Source organism: Dipodomys spectabilis, unplaced genomic scaffold (assembly GCF_019054845.1).
Source record: "Dipodomys spectabilis isolate Male_0828 unplaced genomic scaffold, ASM1905484v1 ptg000050l, whole genome shotgun sequence".
NCBI lineage: Eukaryota > Metazoa > Chordata > Mammalia > Rodentia > Heteromyidae > Dipodomys > Dipodomys spectabilis.
Genome location: NW_024870727.1, coordinates 7,290,588 through 7,309,966, shown reverse-complemented (window position 1 = coordinate 7,309,966; position 19,379 = coordinate 7,290,588). Strand labels below are relative to the sequence as shown.

At 42.1% G+C, this 19,379-nt stretch overlaps 1 protein-coding gene across 2 annotated transcripts in view; it reads left to right on the top strand.

The window, feature by feature from the left end:
- The window catches only part of Fndc3b (fibronectin type III domain containing 3B), a 279,369-nt gene that overhangs the window by 181,972 nt on the left and 78,018 nt on the right, over positions 1 to 19,379 (top strand). For both annotated transcript variants that reach the window (XM_042678836.1, XM_042678837.1), the window contains exon 7: positions 10,815 to 10,873. In XM_042678836.1, coding sequence (XP_042534770.1) covers positions 10,815 to 10,873 — 59 coding nt within the window. The remainder of the gene's footprint in view (positions 1 to 10,814; positions 10,874 to 19,379) is intronic.

Sequence of the window (19,379 nt, the reverse complement as noted above, 5' to 3'; positions counted from 1 at the left end):
TTTGTTTTTATGTTTCAGAGGAATATTCTTTGTTCCTTCGGGCTTTGGAGGAGAGCATAAATCCTTCGAAAACCCAGGGGGATCATCTTGGAACCTACTTAATTCCTTTCTTCCCACACAGTCCATCTTCTCATTTCCTTTCACTGGTCTGAAAGTTAACACCTGCTGGTGAAATCAGCTTTGTGCTGCTTTCACTGGAGACTAAGTCTCAAACTCAATCCTGGCAACCAGTGAAAAATGAAATTTGGAAGATGTCTTGATTCTCATGGACTTGTGCAAGCTGAAGTTATTATGGAGGATTAGAACCACAGCTGGCCAGCAGACGGGAAGCTTATAATTTCCACAATCTTAGGTAGCCATAACCCCCAGAACTGCTCAGAACTCTGCTTTTTCTCTCGTTTATTTCCCTTTATCTTGCTGAAATAATAATCCTGTTCATATGTGATCTTTTCATTGTTGGAGATGATAAACTTTACTTAAGAGGTTTTTCATTGGGATGGCCTCACTTATAATTCTGGTCAACTTCCTATCAGAATTTTAAATTAGAAACCAACTATTTTAATAATTGACTAAACAGAGGCATAGCAAAATAAAAAAGTAGAGTAAGACTTCTGTTTCAAAAGATAGAAATGGATTGGAAGTTTGAATGATGAAGACTAAGTTCACAGTGATTGCAACTTTTGCTGCTTAAAGAAACCCTGGAACTCATCCATTTTTTTCAGCTTTTTCTTTGTGTCCATTTCTACAAGTAATACCTGCTCTGTGTACACAATTCACCTAGACCAGTGGCTCTGCTGCCCACATATATGCTCCATAATCTTATCTCTTCTGGCATATATATGCATATATGAATATATATATGTATAACTTGTGTAATATATGCATATACTCCTACAGGCCTGGACCTCACTTTCTGGCCCATTTGTATTTTCTCTAGAGAAGAAATTTCTGCTCAGTGACTGTTAAAGAAGGTCAAACCAGGGATGCCATTCAGCTAACATGAATTACTAACGTTTTAAGGGCTATTACTTTGAGGTAGAATAGATTTAGTGCCCCTTACCCTGTTTATCAAGCCTTATCCTTCCTCAGAGAAATGTGCAAATGCTAAGTGTGTGTAAATGTAGAGGAACAGCTGGAGTCGAAGGCCGCTGAATAGTGTTGATGCTCAGGAGAAAAATAATACAAAGACATTTCAGGTGAAGCAATCTGGTAAACAGATGTAGGTTTTGGGCCAGCAAAAGGTCTGTTCTTTTAGAACCAGTATGTGCTTTTTCTCCAAAAGCCACCATCAGCTGTAGAGAGATTGCAACATGTTTTGTTTTGTTGTTTGTTTATGCTTGAACCTAGCGCCTGGGCTGGGGGACTTTGTCATTTAGTTTTTTTCACATAAGGCTGGCACTTCACTACTTAAGCTGTACCTCTACTTAACTTCTTTTTTTGGTAGTTAATTGGAAATTAGTGGATTTTCCTGCCTGGACCAGCTTTGAACCCCAATCCTCAGATCTCAACCTCCTGAATATCTAGGATTACAGGCATGAGCTTCTGGTGTCCATCTTTCATATGTGTGTTTTGAAAGTAATTATTGATTGATACTCAGTGTTCTGGCTTGAAACCATCCTTAATGCTGTATTTTAATGCAGTGGATTGTGTGCGTGTGTGTGTGCGTGTGTGTGTGTGTGTGTGTGTGTGTGCGCGTGTGCGTGCGTGCGTGTGTGTGTGTGTGTGTGTGTGTGTGTGTGTGTTTATGTTTATGTGTAGAGGGACAGTACTGGGCTGCCAATACATGGGCCCAAAGCAGTCTGAAGAGTTGCCATAGGAAGTGTTCTTTTCTTAGACTAGCTTGTGAAATAAATTTTGGTAGCTTCTCTTTGGATTTCTAAATTGAGCTTCTATAATTGAATGTGATATGGAAACAGTAGTATAAACTGTTAATTAGCTTCTGGTGTAATTATTTTGTACTGAAACAAGGAGTCTAGCAATCTCACCCAGCTGATAGAGTTGTCTCTCTAAAATTGTTTCCCCTACCCTGGGTACAGGGGAACGACAGTCTCTGCCTCCCATGTAGCCAGGGTGACAGGCATGAGCCCTGGTTCCTAGCTTCTAAACCTTTTAATTAGATTGATTTTGTTGTTGTTGTTAGCAGAACACTAGTGTCATTCTGAGATTGGAGGATAGGATACCTTTTTAAACCTGTACTATATTTTGAACAAGAACAGCCCATTGGACAACAGAAATCCATCCACATGGCCCACCCAAGATGAACTCTTTTATATAGAAAATGGAAGTTCTTAACTTCTGCATAAATATTTTATTATACACTTAGGATTAGGCAGAGCAAGTTCCGTATATATAATTTTGACATAGATAGGAGGCTTGTAGACAAGACTTCTTTAACATTGACCTTGGATGTGTGGGAGTCTCTGTCATATACATGTTGGCGAATAAGATGGAAAACTTTATGAGCTAGGCTCTGGTCCACAGAGTAGACTCCACTGCTGAGACCAGTTTCTCAGGTAGCATCTTTGTCATGGACAGGTCTGACTGGGGCTGAGCATTTTTGTTTTAGTTCATTCCTTAGATCAATGCATTTAAAAGATGGCCCATTTTCTTTTCTGGCCTGGAACAGATGGTGCTGTCTGTTTTGATCATCTATTTTTCAAAAGTAAAATGTTATTAGGAAGAACAAGGAATAAACCACAACTAGATTGAATTAAGAGCAGAAATTACACAATCTAAAATGAGCCAAATGTGTTTGATGGTGTTTTACTTAAAGTTTACTATAGTTCATATCCGAGTTTCTATAGTTCTGGTTTGGTGCATTTTAAGATGTGCTTTTTTCGGTAATGGCTTGTTTTTGTTTTTTTTTCTACTTCTAGTCCTATTTAAATTCTTGGGCAAGAATGGCTTTTGAAAAATCTAAAATAGTTAGATAAAATCTATGTTACAACTTATTTCCCTTTAGACTAGGGACACTTTCCATTTTCTTACTCTTTGGCCATAGAACATTAAACCACAGCACTTAGCAGAAGACAACTATCACAAGCAGGTGGACACAGGAGGGTACCCAGGGGACAGGGGCCTCTTGGCTACATTTGAGACAAACAACTTCTCTGACAATAGTGATAATAATGGAGGATTCTCCATTTTAACACATTGAATACAAAAATGAGTGAAAGTGAAATGACAAATTGGCAGGATTAGAATGTTGCAACTACCAATATAATACGTTTCAGCAAAGATCATCACTGTTTTTTCCTAGCCATTTGCTAAAAGGGGAAAAAGTACTCCAACAGTGGAGGAAGATGTTATGCAGAACCTCAACCAATGGATTCTAACTGAGCATCGCTAAATGGTTCAAATCACAGGGCAGTTTCCTCTGTCACTGGACAGGAAGTACATAGTTACACAATTCTAGCCAAAGGATTTCAGCCTGTATTTAATCATGAGGAAACAGTCACAAGGTCCCAATAGGGATGTATTTTATAAGAAGACCAGAGAGACTCTGCCAGAGTTATTACCTTCATCAAAACCAAAAGCATAAAGGATTTTCTATCTAGATTAATAAGACTCTAAAACTTGACAAATAATACTACCCTGATCCTTGATTGGATCCTAGGTTGAAGGGGAAAATACTAAAAATGTTATTGGAATACAAGGAAACTTTTAAGTTCAGATTCTAGATTTGATTTTAATCCATTTTTGTTTAGTCTTTTCATTGTAGTAATGTTATTATATAGGATGACCTCATTGTCAGGAAAACATGGTAAATGTAGGGATGAAGTATCATGAGAAGAGAAATGAATTCAGATGTATTTCCTTTTTTTTTAAAGAGTACGTGGTATGTGTGTGAAAAGTGAGATAGGGAAGGAAGGAAGGAAGGAAAGAATGAAGGGAGGGAAGGAGGGAGGAAAGGAGGGGCAGGGATATGCAAATATATTGATATGTTAACAGTTGGTCAATGCAAGTGAAAAGTAGTTCTTTGTCAAGTATAGCTTGAGGTTACTCTAACAAACCATCATAACCCATGTGGCTTAAACAATAAATATTTATTGGTTACAGTTTTGGAGACTGAAAAGTCCAGGATCAAAGTGTAGGTAGATTTAGTGTCTGGCAAGGGTCTGCTTTCTGATTCAGAGATTATATCTTATCACAGATGACTGAGAAAAGTTGCAGGCTTTCTCAAGATTTTTCTGTACACTTTAAAAAGTATTAGTATCTTTAAACAGTTGTACAAAAGACTTGCCATTAACCAGTAGTTTATAAATACAGTATGTCTTGATCAACGTCATCCCTTTCAACATTCTCACCCAGCCCTCCCTTATCCACTCCTGTGTTAAGTGAAGTTAAACAGGCCCAGAGAGACAAAATACAAATGTTTTCTCTTACATGTGGAAGCTAGATTTAACCTAAAAACTCCTAAGTTAATACAGTAGTTGGTATGTAACCTTGTACAAACAGAAATGCGGTAGATTCAAGGGAAGATCTCATTTAGTGTAATTCCTTAGAAAGCAAAGTTCAGCAAAATAAAATACCAGGAAACCTACTGGAAAGGAGTAGCATGGGATCAAAGGCAGTGAAGAGGAGCAGACGGAGGAGTTGCAGACAAGAATCCAATATATATATCTTACAAGATCGACTTTTTTAAGGACATTAATCCCACGGATGAAGGCTTCATCCTTATGACCTCATCTAGTCCTAGTTTCTTCCCAAAGTGCTCACATCCAGCACTATCCCATGAGGAAATAGGATTTCGGCATACGAATTCTGGGAGGACACACACATCCAATGTGTACCAGCAATTGTAGGACTAATGTAGCTTTTCCATAGGCCTACACTACCTTAAAATACATATACGTACAAATTGGTCAATTTCACATAACATTTGCATTTGCAGATTCTCTAAAAATAAATGGAAATATCTGTCAAACTTAGAGCCATGAAACCCCTGAATGACTGAATGTATGGCTACTGTCACTGTGACTCATTTCTTGCCTGGTAACTGGAGCTATTTGCTTGTGCCCCTTGCTGATTTCCGAGTGGGAGAAGTTGTATCATGCAGTTATGACCTTTCTGCATTCCAGAACTCCAGTGAGGTACTGGAGCCCTCTCCTATGACATTAGCTCTGACTCTCATTCTTTCATCAGCTGATGATCTGGGCTTTTAGGATAGACTCTGAATGTCCATCTTCACATAGCTTAGTCATACAAAGACGTTTTTAGGAATACTGGTATAGAAACTGATCAAAACCTGCTAAATGGGTGGTAGAAATATTAATGTTCTCATTCAGTTGCATTGTCTTAAAAAAAAAAACAAAACAGTGCTCAGTGGATATTGCCTGTCAGGCCTCCTATTTTTGCAAGAATATTGAATAAGCTACTTGAAAAATTCTCAATGTGGCATGCCAAAATTTAATGCAACAACATATAGTGGAAATGCTTGTAGATGCCACAGCAGAAGGAAGTGCATAAGCTTTCATTACCTTTTAGGTTTTTCTGTCCTGTGATTAAATAAGTCTGCTTTCCTGGTACACACCCAGGGAGGGCGCCAGCCTTTCTGGGTAATCATGGCGTTGAGCCTTCCCCCAAAATAAAGTAACTATATCTGGTATGGCTTAGCTTGCTAGTAAACAGTTCCTATATGAAGGGTGAAGGACAGGCAGTGGCCGATGTGTGAGACAGGCTCACCAAACCACCATGTCTACTTAATTCTTTATTCATTTTTTTTTTTTTTTGGTGGAATGTACTAGTGGCTTCTGTCCATTACTAGGCACATATCTGATTTTACCTTCTTTTAAATCATAAATACCGAATTGGACAGAAATGTAAATATTAAGCAGAGCCCTAATACAGTTGACATCAAAGATGGCGATGGAGTTGCTATAGAAATCCCAAAATATATCTAGTACTTTCCATGAAAGATCCAAACGTAGTACTTCTGTGTTTCTTATTTATTACCACAGGTATTGCACAGCCTTTGCCCCAGGGGGTCATCTGCCCCTGTTCTGGGAAGACTTGGTGTCAAATCTTGAGCCAAGAAAGAAAGAAAAAAAATCATTTTTTCTATTGAATTCCAGAAATAGCAACACAAGCTGAGAGGAAATTAGCCCCTGTTGTCCCATTTGCATTCTCTGGCCATCCCTCCTGTCCAGCTGGGCATTCCACCTGTGAAAGGAATTCGTCTCTCCATTCCCTCAGGTTTCAGAATGTATTTGGAACCCAAGCCACCTTGCAAATATTTTTGTAGACTGGAATGCAACTTCATACAACATATGCGCATCTGCCAGCTACTTTATTTTGCAGTGGTCATAGCTTAGTATTCCCTAGGATAGCTTTCAGGGCTTCAGATAGAGTAATCACTTGAAGACCAGCCAAATAGTCAAATGTTTATTTTTGTTGGGTAGAAGGGAGAGAGTGGAGTTACTGGGATTTGAACTCAGAACCTCAAGCCTGCTAGGATGGTAGCATACTGCTGCCTCGCCTCTAGCTCTGGTTTTTAGGATAGGATTGCTCTTCCTTCCCAGGAGTGTAGGTGAGCCAAATTCAGCCTCCCTCTGCTGGACTTTTATGCCAGGGCTGGCTTGAAGTGTGATCCTCTCAATCTCAGCCTACCACAACCACTATGTTTCCGTATGGATTGAGAAGGGGTCTCTCGAACCTTTCTATCCAGGTGAGCCCTGAACTGTAATCCTCTCTCAACCTCCAACGTAGTTAAGGGTGTTAGCTACCATCTAGCTATATTGGCATTTTTTTGACCCAGGCAAGGTTTTTTGATATCTGAAGATATTTCTAAAATATTTACCTTTGGGAAATTGTTTCCATAATAAGTTATGCAAATATATTTTTCGTCAGTTTTAGATGTCTTTAGTTTTTAATTAAGACCATTGCCTGTGGAATCACAATCACTAAGTGGAAGAACATTTTGTTAGGTAATTAATACTATTTTTGTATGAATTTTCTGATTCCCTTATTTTCTCTTAACATAAGGGAAGCAAATAAAGAGCTGACTGTAGCCAGTTACTTTTCTCAGAGGGAAAGCATCTACAAAGCACTCTCAGTATTTTCTTTCTTCTGGCCAGTTTATTCTGATAGGCATTAATATACTTAACTGGGTAGCTAGTTTGTCTTTATTGTTGAACACTTTTCTTTTTCAATCAAAGTAGTTTTTTCTGGTCATTTGGGTCTTAAATTGATTGGCTGTTATTCCTTCTCCCCCCCCCCCCCAAAGGGGGGCCAGACTGCATATTTTCAGTCGCTCAGGTTTTTTTAGATTTGTTCAGGAGAGCAGATCTGTCAGGCCGCTGGCCAATCTGAGCACGCCATGTGATGTTGTGAGGGGAGTATCTGCCCAGGAGCCTGGGGATGTGAATTAGGAAGAAGGTTCGGGGCTAAGCCAGCCTCCTGTCATGCCATTGGAATGAAGGTACTCTCACAACCCTGAGTCCGTTCTATAGCTAAGAGCAAATGATTGCTAAGAAGGAAAAAATGTGAAACCAACTAAAGAAGAAACTTGTGTTTACAGAAGAGGATATTTTAATGAGTTTAGACCTTGCAGTTATTCAACTGCACTTCTTTTTGGAGCAAATATGAAAACCATTATTTATGGAAAGTTTAGGTTTCACATGTCACATCATCTTCATATGTGTGTGGTTTGGGGGTTGGGCTCTCCCACCTATATTTGCTTTGCTTGTATAGTTTTATTTTTACCTTCCTTTGCTTTGTTTTCAGGGTAGGGACTTTGTTTTGGGAGGAGGAAAGATGAGCTGAGCCCCACTTTCTTCTTTCTTGATATTTCTAAACAGATGGCTTCTCAGTGCATTGAGCATTTTTTGTATTTATTACTTCAAAAAAAAGGTCCCACCTCTAGAGGGGGCCTGTGTCTGCAAAACAGCGTGTGCCTTCTCTGGATGAAGCTTTCTTTAGAGCCTGGTATCCTGCATTTACCCATGAGCTAGACTGCTTTGCAGGAAAATGCTTCTTTCCTTCCTTCCCTTCCCTCCCTTCCTCTTCCTTCCCTTTCCTTCCCTCCCTTCCTCTTCCTTTCTTCCCTCCCTCCCTCTCTCTTTCTTCCCTCTCTCCCTCCCTCCCTCCCTCCCTCCCTCCCTCCCTCCCTTCCTTCCTTCCTTCCTTCCTACCTTCCTTCCTTCCTTTTTTCCTTTTCCTCTTTATTTCTGTCTTGCTTTCTCTTTCTCCCCTCTCTCCCTCCCTCCCTTCCTCTTGCTTTCTTGCTTTCCTTCCTTCTAAGAGTTTTAATTCCACATGTCAGTGTGTAAGTACAATGCATCTTGATCAATGTCACCCCTTCCATCATTCTCCCCACCTCTCCTAACTCCACCCATTCCTTCAGGTTGCAGTTCCATTTTCATATACACACATTGAATAGCATGACTTTTTTCCCACTCACTTGAAGGTAGGTGTCATATCCATCTAGCCAGCCAGCTGCCAACAAAATTGAAGCAGAGAGAAGAATGATTTTGCTCTGTTTGCTTACTCCATAGCAGCTTCACTGTGAGGAGAAAGAAATGTAAAGTTGGTTTCCAAGATTGGCCTGTGAACTTAGGAAGACTCGCGTCACTCCAAAGCGAATCCATTCCGTTCTGTGGGGAAGCCCTGTGACCTTGTACTGGTGCCTTTCATTTCTGACCCCAAGCTAGGACAGCTCTTGTTCAGATGGCACAGGCCAAGTTTTTCAACAGAGAGGAAGCTGTCCTAAAGCAAATCTCCACTACGCTAGTTCCTCTCCAGTTTCCTCATTACTTTGGGAAGGGATTAGCTGTTCTTCCTTTTTACTCTTTTTTTTTTTGCCCACTGTGTGTAGGGAAAGGGGAGAGAGAGACACACAGAAACAGAGAGAGTATATACTCACAAGCAGAAGGACTGTGGCTACGCTGATAGAACCGCCATCCATGGAGATGAGCTCTAAAGCTACTTACTTCACCAAAGGATGATCATTGATTGACTGTGTGTAGTGATGGGAGGTCAGAGACTCACTCATAGATTAAGGTAGTAGAGTTGTGAATGTTGACATTTTCATTCCAGATGCTTAGTTTTCATGTAAGAACTTTTTATGTTACTTACTGTAACTTTCTCTTTAGGTCAGTTAAACAGATCTTATGTCACTCTTGATTGTACAAATTATATTCCTGGGATTTATTTCCTTTTTTACCCTCTTAGCTTACAGAGAGGACCCAAATGGAAAAGCATTAAGTAAATACGGCATAAATGCAATTCTCTCCCCTCTTGTCCAGTTTTTGTAATTAGATCCATGAAAAAAGGCAGAACACCTGTCTAATGCCCAGTATGTCCTGATCCAGCAGCGTGGGAGACGGTGACGCCCATCCTTCAGCCCCTCCTCCCACTCCTGCCCTTCATATCGCTGATCTTTTCAGAATCATGTGTTTATTTGACAAGTCAAGTAAGAAGAGACTCATGACCCACTTTTGCTTAGTCTCCCTTTAAAAATAAATGCATTCTCCCCAGAGCTTTTTGGTCCATGTACTTGGTAATTTTTTTCCAAAGTTAATAAAAAAACAAGAAAAAATAGAACCAATGCAAACCCATTTTAGGGACATAGAGGCTCTCCTCCTTCTCAGTGACAGTCACCAGAATTAGTCAGTGTTTGCTCTCTTGCTCTCCCTCCCCCCCCCCCCCCCCACACACACACACATGCATACACCTTATCCTTTATAACTTCCAGATGTGTGCTAATTCATTAGGATACAGTCAGCGTTTCTACTTGCTTTGAGACCGTTTATTAGACTTGTAGCCCTAAGGAAATCACATCCGCTAGGAGTCTTATTTTCCTCCTTCATTCTTCAGTCAACAAGTCCCCTACAAGCATTACCCGGTGGAAAACGGACCTCAGCCCTCACCTCTGCTGGAGAAAAGGGCAGAGCAAGGAGTGTGGGTTCCTTGACCAGCATACACCTGGGTGCTCAGAACTTGTCCGCTCTTGTTATTGTCATCAAAGGCAGAGGGACAAGGAAAACCTTGATCTCTTCTTGGAAGTGGTTTTATCCTACCATCTTTCTCTTGTATTTCTGACTCTTGTCAGGAGCCCATTCTGCTTGAATTGGGGCATAGCAAAGCATGGGCACTCTCCTGTCATCTGGGCATGGAGGCAGGGTGGTAGGGGAAGCTTCTGGTTTTCTGGAACAAAGCATGCTCTTTAACTCTTGATTCTTTCAGACACTATATTGAGTATGTAATCTTGCAGATTCATACTTGGAGAGCTTTTAAATTTTTTTTTTTTTAAATGCTGGTATTGGAGTTTGAACTCAGGGCCTAGGTGATTTCCTTCAGCTTTTCTACTCAAGGATGGTGTTCTACTACTTGAGCCATACCTTCACTTCTGGCTTTTTGCTGATTAATGGGTGGTAAGAGTCTTATGGACTTTCCTGCCTGGGCTGGCTTTGAACCTCAATCCCCAGATCTCAGCCTGTTGAGTGCTAAAATTACAGGCATGAGAACCTGGCAGAAACTCTTCTCTTTAACAACTGAACCAGGTTAAAGCTTAGAATGGTGCCAATTCCAAGTGCTTATTATTATTATTATTATGTTTGTCGGTCATGGGGCTGGGCCTGAACTCTGGACCTGGGCGCTGTCCCTCAGCTCTTCAGCTCAAAGCCGGCACTCTACCACTTGAGCCACAGTGCCACTTACATTATCAGGATTTTGATGCCAAAAATTTCTGGTGAAAGGTAACTGACTTGGTGACAGCCTTAGGCAAGGCCTTGGGGAAAGGAAGTCAACAACAACCTTACTTCTTTCTAATGGTATTATTTTTCCTGTTTTGTTTTTCCTTTGTTGCAATGCAGAATATGAGTTGGAAGTAAAGAAGGTTCAAGACATTCTTTCCGGGATAGAGAAACCACAGGTATGTCTTCTGGATTTTTCAGCACAAAAGATGCTTTATTTTAAGTGTGAGTGAGTGTGTGTGTGTGTAAGTAAGCACAGTAAGTAAGCAAAAGGACCATTTCCCATTGAGGATTATTTATAAACTATGAAATTGCCATCAGTTATTAATGGTACATGAAAATATAGAAGAAGGGTATTCTGTGGTGAAATGCTTCCTTTATTTCGGGATCTGGATACAGTTGGATATTCTCTCACCTTCCTAGGATACATTTTTTAAAAAAATTTCTTGAGTCTACAGAGCAGTTTTCCTTTTACTTGAGTAAATGTAGTAATAGTAAATTTATAAAACCTCAAAAATTCCAAGTGTTTTTTTTCCAGGTAAATCCTGGGGAAGAAAAAAGATATATAAATATTAGCCGAGACACACAAGCTCGGGGCATTGGGCTCAGCAACAGGAAAACTGCTGTTATGAGTATTGATACTGTTTGGTTTTCAGTTGGATTTTGCCAGGTGCTTTGAAATTCAAGTGAAAATTCCAGAATGTTGATTCCACCTTTCTTCTGAGATGTACAGAGCTAGCATTCTATGGAATGTTCTCTAGCTGAGTTGGAGACCTTGATTCTTCATGTGTTTTGAATACTGAGGCTTTCTAAGGAGAATTCAGCCATGCCTCAGGGTGCATAGTTGAGTTTGACTAAACCTAAAAGCAGGGGTGTGTTGGTGGGGGCGGAGGGAAGGGGAGAGAAAGTGTGTTTGTGAAGGAATGAGACCTTGTTGTAGAGTTGAAGATTCTGAGCTTCCTTTGGGAAAGAATGGGCTCCCACTGAGGACTCTGAACAGAGGTGTTCAGTAATCAGGGCCACATTTTTAGAATGCTCAGAATGCAGATGGGTTGGAGCAATAGTATTCTATTAGTAATCTCCTCCTGTGGTTCTCACAAAGTCAGAATTTGGATGACTTAAGGAGGGGCAAGTATTAGACCCACCATAGAGATGATTCTGGAAGGTGTTAGAGATACTGTATGTCATGGCTTCCAGTTTCAATTGTGTCCTGTAAACGCCCCCCCCCCCCCCAATTATTGTCCACATCCTCATAGAACTAAGCGCCTCTGGTACTGAAGCCACATGCACTGGGCTCTGACTTTATTCAGCTCTGCCATGGTCTCCAGTGTATTACTTCAGTCTTTTCCAGTTATCTGGAGCCCTCTAAGTGAAGTTCATCTCTAGGTGTTTCTTGTTTTGTGCTAGGTCTTAGGCCTAAGCACTGTCCATAAGCTTTTGTGCTCAAGACATAGCATTCTACCAGTAGATACACAATTTCTGGCTTTTTGCTGGTTAATTCAAGTTAAGAGTCTCAGACTTTCCTTTCCCGACTGGCTTTGAACCTAGATCCTCAGATCTGTTCCTCTTGAGTAGCTAGGATTACTGGCATGAGCCACCAGTGCCTGGCCTTCTAGTTCCCTTTTGTGGTTTCAGTGCCATCCTTAGTCATATTGAGCTAGTTTCCTAAGAATCGTGGGCAGCTGCAGTGGACAGGAGGACCACAGATATTGGAATGACTACTCATAGACGGCCAGACTGGAAGGCAGTATGAAAAGGCTTCGGAGCAGAATCATTGAGAAAGCTCATCATATGTAGCACAGCAAGAAGAAGAATACTCCATAACGAAAATAGAGGGAGCAAAGTCAGAGAAGGAAAGCAGACAACACCATCCCAGAGGTCCTTCCTCACAGAGCTTTCTTGCCCTGTCTCGGGGCTGTGCACACAGTGCATACAGTGCACACAGGCAGGTGTACCCGCTTGCTTCTTTACTGTACAAGTGGCACAACCTCCATTCTGAGATACTAGTAAGATAAAAGCAATATTTCATTGCATTGGTCCTGTTTCTTCACTCAGCATCATCTTGAAAGCAGGGCAGATAGATAGACTTTATAGCTCTGGTGGAAGGTAAAATATGGTAGGATCGTCATCTGAGCATTTTCATCTGTAACACCTAGAAACTAGGATTGTTTGGCCAAAGAAAGAGATAGATGCTGGTGGTACCCAGGCCAGCCTAACTCAATAGCAATGTCCTCATCGTGAAGAGCTGGCTGGTTAGAGCTCAGTGGAAATCTTTAGTCTCAGTGTCATATAGCTAACCATCAGCATTCTCATTCAGTGCCTACCCAGTAGCCTTTTGAGAAGTTGACTTCCCTGGGAAACCAAGGGAAAAGTCCATGCGGTCTGTTGATAGTACTGTCTCACCTCTCCGAGCATTTTGTTTCTCATTATGAAGGAATTAATTGGGGATCTGATTTTATGTATCAGATTCTATGAGTCTTATTTTCACTGCCAGTGTATTTTCACATACCTGAATCTGATTGACCATGACACAGCAACTGGGCGAAGGCTATCCTTGGTGGGTTACTCTGGTAAATGCCACAGAACAGCAGCCTGCGCTGGGGACTAGCCAGCTTACATGGACAAAACACTAACCCTATTCACTGCCCTGCCCCAAATTTCCAAAATGGCTTGGGAGGTTAGAAGTGGAAGCAAAAGATACCATTTCCATATGAGCATGGTTTAGTCAGTAGAAATAATACGATGCCAAGGCTCTTCTTTATTAATTTTATTTTTAAAATTAAGTAGTTATATATAGGGGTTATGACTGAACACATGTTCGTGAGTACAATGCATCTTGGTCAATGTCACCCCTTCCGTCAGTCTCCCCATCTTTCCCAACCCCACCCATCCCATTAATTTACCTTGTTCCATTTTCTCATATGTACATTGGACTACTAAGGGTATTCGTTAATCTTGTTGCATAAGCAACATGTTACCTAGGATTGCAGGAGACAAGCTGAAGAACTTGTAGATGAGGAGAGACAAGCACTACGATCCAATGCTCTTTTTGCCAGTCCTGGTGCTTGAAATCAGGGCCTGGGCACTGTCTCTGAGCCTCTCTGAACTCAAGGCTAGCATTCTACCACTTGAGCCACAGTGCCACCTCTGGCTTTCTCTGTTTATGTGGTATTGAGAAATCAAACCCAGGGCTTCATGCATGCAAGGCAAGCACTCTACCACTAACCCACATTCCTAGCCCATCTAACGCTCTTTTTAACAGTGTTGGGCTTGCATCTTGCCTTTTTGTTGTTGTTGTTGATCGTGGGGCCTGAACTCTGGGCCTGGGTGCGGTCCCTTAGCTCAAAGCTAGCATTCTACTACCTGAGCCACAGTACCACTTCCGGCTGTTTCTGCTTATGTGGTGCTGAGGAATCAAGCACTTTACCACTGAGCTACCTTTCCAGTCCTGCATCTTACCTTTTAATCACTCTCATATAAATGAAGTCACCTGGTTGGAAGTCAGTGCTGGGACCCATTTGCTTCTTAGCTTGTACTGAGAAACACAAGCTCACTGCCCTTTGGGTCAGGTGGGATGGCAGTGTAGATGTAGCTAAGACACCTTCTGAAGGCAGTCACAACCATGAAGGATTTATGAGTGTTGTGCTAATTTATGTTTTCTACTCTTGCACATAATTAACACAACTTTGCTCCTTGCCCAACTATGTTAGTTTCCTATTGTTGCTAGAACAAATAGCTGCAAATCAAATGGCTTAAAAGCAATTTAAGTTGCTGGGTAACAGTTGCTCACACTTGGAATCTCAGCTACTCAGAAGACTGAGATCTAAGAATCGCAGTTCAAAACCAGCCAAGCCAGAGAGTCTCTGACACTCTTATCTCCAGTTAACCAGTAAAAAGCTGGAAGTAGAACTGTGGCTCAAGTGATAGTATGCCAGCCTTGAGTGAAAAAGCTAAAGGACAGTGCTCAAGCCCCAGCATTGGCACCAAACAACAACAGTCAAAATTATGTTACAGTTCTGAAAGGCATGAAGTCCAAAATGAGTCTTGCTTGAGCTAGCATGAAGGGATGAGCAAGGCTCTTTTACTTTCTGAAGTCTTTTCCATTTCCTAAGGATATCATGCATTCAGCGGCCTATGGCCCCTTCTGCCTTAAACTTATCATTCTTACCCCTCACTCCACTTCAGTTGACCTGTCTGTCCCTCTAACTCCTGCCTCCCTCCTATGCACATAAGGATTTTTGTGATCACTGTGGATCTGCGTAGGTAGTGCAGGATAATCTCCCCATCACAAGATCCTTGCTCTAAGCGTATCTGCAGAGTCCTTATTACTTGCAGGGTAATACATAGACTCACAGGTTCCTGGGCATAGGGGATGGATGTCTCTGGAGCAGAAGATGCCCTGCATACTTTCATACTTTATCTGTCATTCATGCTTATCTTACTTCTGCATTCCTTGTAAACCTCCTCTGCCGGGGCATCTCTTTTTTTTCCTCTCCCCTTTCTTTCCCTGTCTCCTACTCCATCTTTATAAAGTTCTTAGTCATGACTGTGTCTTACTTATCTTTGAGACCCTACTGCCTAACACTGTCCTTGGCCCATAGTGAAGCCCTATCAGATGTTGCCTAATAAACATGTGGCAGACTTCAGTGTCTGTGGCTGGCTTTGGCAGGTGGGACAAATGCCTGAAGGCTAGCAGGCATCAAGACCTCCTGCTCAGCCAGCACAGAGGAATGCTAGCACCAGAGTGTCAGGCCACCACAGGGAGGGGAAGGGCCTGTGTTCACAATTGGCCAATCAGGCCTCAGACATGAGCACAGCTATTAACTATCTCCCCATGCTTCAGATTTCTTATCTTTGAAGAGTAGGAAAATAAATATTGCATGGTTTGAGAAGTAGAGAAGTTTGAGAAGTAGATTCTGTATTCCGTGGAATACTTATACCATTTCCTTAAGCAAATGTGTGACACCCTGTCACACTGTGGAATTCTGGGAAAGACATCACTCTGCAGAAGACAACAGACATACGTTGTAAAATGGGTCATTAGTTTTCTGATCTTTTTTTTTTTTTCTTTCAGGCACATCTGGTTCCCTCTCTAAATAAAAGACTTGTCCTTTTCTTTGAGGTTTTGCAGGTGACTTGTGGATTCTAGTCATCTTTATGGGACAATGTGGGCACCTTGAATCAAGCAAGTCAATTCAATCCTGTCTATACAATTCAATTCTCTGAACAACTAAGTGAGTCAAGATTGACTTAATTGTTCAGAGCCCCAGACACTGTAAATACACAGATGCGTAGCCAATTGCACTAAAACAGTATATGCCACACTGGCCTTTTGTCCTGGACTGTAGCTTTCCCAGGGTATCCACTGAGTGCTGTAGCAGAAGAATCAGCTCAGATTTATCGGAATGAACATCACTTTCAGCCTCCTGTAGTCTGACCTCCTCGGGCCATATCACTGAAGGTGGCCTCTCTCATCCTGGTGGGCTGTTGATTTTGAAGATGTAAATAAACATAACCTGGAGTAGTGGCCCTGCATTCTCATGCACTCATGTTTAGCTTGCAGAAACAATTTGTTGGTTCCAGAGTATGATCTGAGAAGGAATACTTCCCCCCAAGAAGCAGTTTTGTGAAAGATAAACAGCAGCATTGGCCCTGGGAACCGATCCAAGGCTCTCAGCACATGAGGAGTATAGAAGCAGACGATTCAGAAATTTTTAGATTTGAGTATGCCTTTTTATTTGACCTGTTCCTTTCTCATTTATTTTCCTTTGTGATGTGATTCCTTGTGGTGGATGACTTCAGATTTGAAGACCTCTATCTCTAGGGTGACACTTCCTTAACTTCTCTGTGATCAGATCCAGGGGCCCCCTAACGTGGCTGAACCCAAAGGCCAAATAATCCAGAAAGTGCTAACGTGCCAAGCAGTTCAAAAGGGGTAACAGTGATGCCGGGCGCCGGTGGCTCACGCCTGTAATCCTAGCTACTCAGGAGGCTGAGATCTGAGGATCTTGGTTCAAAGCCAGCCCAGGCAGGAAAGTCTGTGAAACTCTTATCTCCAGTAAACCACCAGAAAACTGGAAGTGATGCTGTAGCTCAAGTGGTAGAGCACTAGCCTTGAGCTGAAGAGCTGAGGGACAGTGCTCAGGGCCAGAGTTCAAGCCTCATGACTGATAAAAAAAAGGGGGTTGGGGTAAACAGTAACAAGTTACTATCTATGAAGAGAAAAAAAAACGTTTCTGATCCCAATAGTGCATATCATTTCTCTATGAAAAATGGTGAGCATAAAAATCATGATTTCCCACAGAATAGTACTAAATAGTGTGATGACCAGAAGAGACTGGGGAAAGAGAGAGGCAAGGACTACATACTGAGTCTGAGAATGCAGATTTATCACTTATGCACACACACACATATTTGCGATCTGCTTTTAATAGTCGCATAGACAAACCTAATTTCTAATTAGCATGTGATCAGAAGTAGAGACCAGCCAGGCGCTGGTGGCTCACGCCTGTAATCCTAGCTACTCAGGAGGCTGAGATCTGAGGATCGCGGTTCAAAGCCAGCCCGGGCAGGAGAGACCGTGAGACTCCTATCTCCAATAAACCACCAGAAAACCGGAAGTGGCGCTGTAGCTCAAGTGGTAGAGCGCTCGCCTTGAGCTGAAGAGCTGAGGGACAGCGCCCAGGCCCAGAGTTCAAGCCCCACAACCGACAAAAAAAAAAAAAAGAAGTAGAGACCAATTTTATAAATGCCTCCAGTTACTTAAAAGCAGTTTAAATACCTCCTTTATACATTTACACTGGTCACCTCCCATCGATGCACTTGTATCATAATACAAAAACAAGTGTCAGTGTGTCGAAGCCACACTGGATCTGGAAGTCATCACTGTTACAAAGGATATTGACTTCATGTTATGCCAGTTAGTTACATACTAGCAAGTCAGTCTTGTGGCTGCTAACCTTTTTTTGGGAGGTGGGGGGAGTGAGTCAGCAGCCAGGATGGTTGAGATTACCTGCTTTGCTTCAGTGCTCACAGATGCTGAGAAGGTTTAGGCATAGAGTGCTGTGTAATGTCAGGCTCAGGTGATGGTGCTGCTCTGAGCAGCTTGAGCCTGTCTTCTGAATCTCACAGTACACTTTCCAGGATACTGGAGTAAATAGACTGGGCACTGAGCCTTCTCCCCCAGCTGATGTTCTCTGGAAAGACTCTGTAATGTCAGCCTTCAAGTAGAAGTGAGCCACATCCTCAGGATGCCAGGGATAGAAGTAGGGAAGCTTAAGGCTGAGAGTCATGGAAGGGTGGGTGGGAGGTGAGGGAGAAGCCTGAGCAGGGGCTCTGGAAGCATGATGCGTAGTTTGAGTGATGTTCATAGACCACTGTCCTTCAAAAATGCTGCAGAGTCCCCAGAGAGCCCCCGAGAAAAGGTAGACATTGTCATCGCTGATGCCCCAGCTGTTAGGTGCCTGTGTTCACAGAAAGAATAAGCAAAGGTTCTCTGTTGGGGGAGAGGGGAGAGGAAATCTGACCAGGCACCTGTGGCTCATACCTATAATCCTACTCAAGAGACTGAGATCTGAGGATTGTGGTTTGAAAAACCAGCCAGGGTAGGAAAGTCCATGAGACTCTTATCTCCAATTAACCACCTAAAAGCTGGAAGGGGAGGTATGGCTGAAGTGGTAAAGCACCAGCCTTGAGAGAAAATGCTAAGGGATAGAACTCAGGCCCTGAGTTCATGCCCCAGTACTGGCACCATTAACAACAATAGTAATCGTAAGTATATCAGCAGGAGCTGGTGAAAAAAGCCAAGCTTGAAGGGCGGTGACTTATGGATCTGTGTTTGGTATCTAGAGCACTAGCACATGGCTGAGCTGTTTTGTGACATAATGCTGTTTTCTACCATAATTCATGAAATCGATGCTGATGCATTCATTCTTGGTTCTTGGAATTCTGAAAAGCAGCCATTTGTCACCTGGTGAATGTCTTCCCAATATCCCATCAGCCTCCTTTTTTAAAATTTCAAACAGATCTCTTCAAAGCACAACATCTTCTTAAGTTGAAAATCAAGCATAACACTAAGTACCTCAGGCTTACTGGTTCATGTATTAAAGAATTAAGCAAATACACTGACAAACATAAGGGGTTCTATGTGCAAATGATAACACAAATAATAATTCTGTCTACAAACATGTCATGCTCTGTGCAATGAAGCAAGCATCAGATATTAGTCCTGGGAAATTGTGGTCAGAACACAAAGCAAACCTCTATCATTTCTGATTGGGGATCTGGAAGGTCAATTCAGACACTTCATGAACCTGGAGCTTTGGAGGTCTCTAGGCTCAGAAGCAGGCAACTGAGGCAGGAACTGGGAGAAGGACAGGCAGGTCGGCTATGGAGCAGACTACTACAGGACGCTGCCACAACTCCCCAAGCAGTGGGAGGCTGACTGAGTGATGGAACATGCCTCACACCAGAACTGAGAGTGGTCCAAAAGTCAACCTATGTAGGTGGGCTCTCATGGCTCATGCCTGTAATCCTAGCTACTCAAGAGGGTAAGATGTGCAGATCATAGTTCAAAGGCAGCATGGGCAAGAAACTCAGTGAGACTATCTCCTATAAACTACTCAAAAAAAAGCCGGAAGTGGTCCAATGGCTCCAGTGCTTAGAGCACTCACCTTGAGCAAAAAA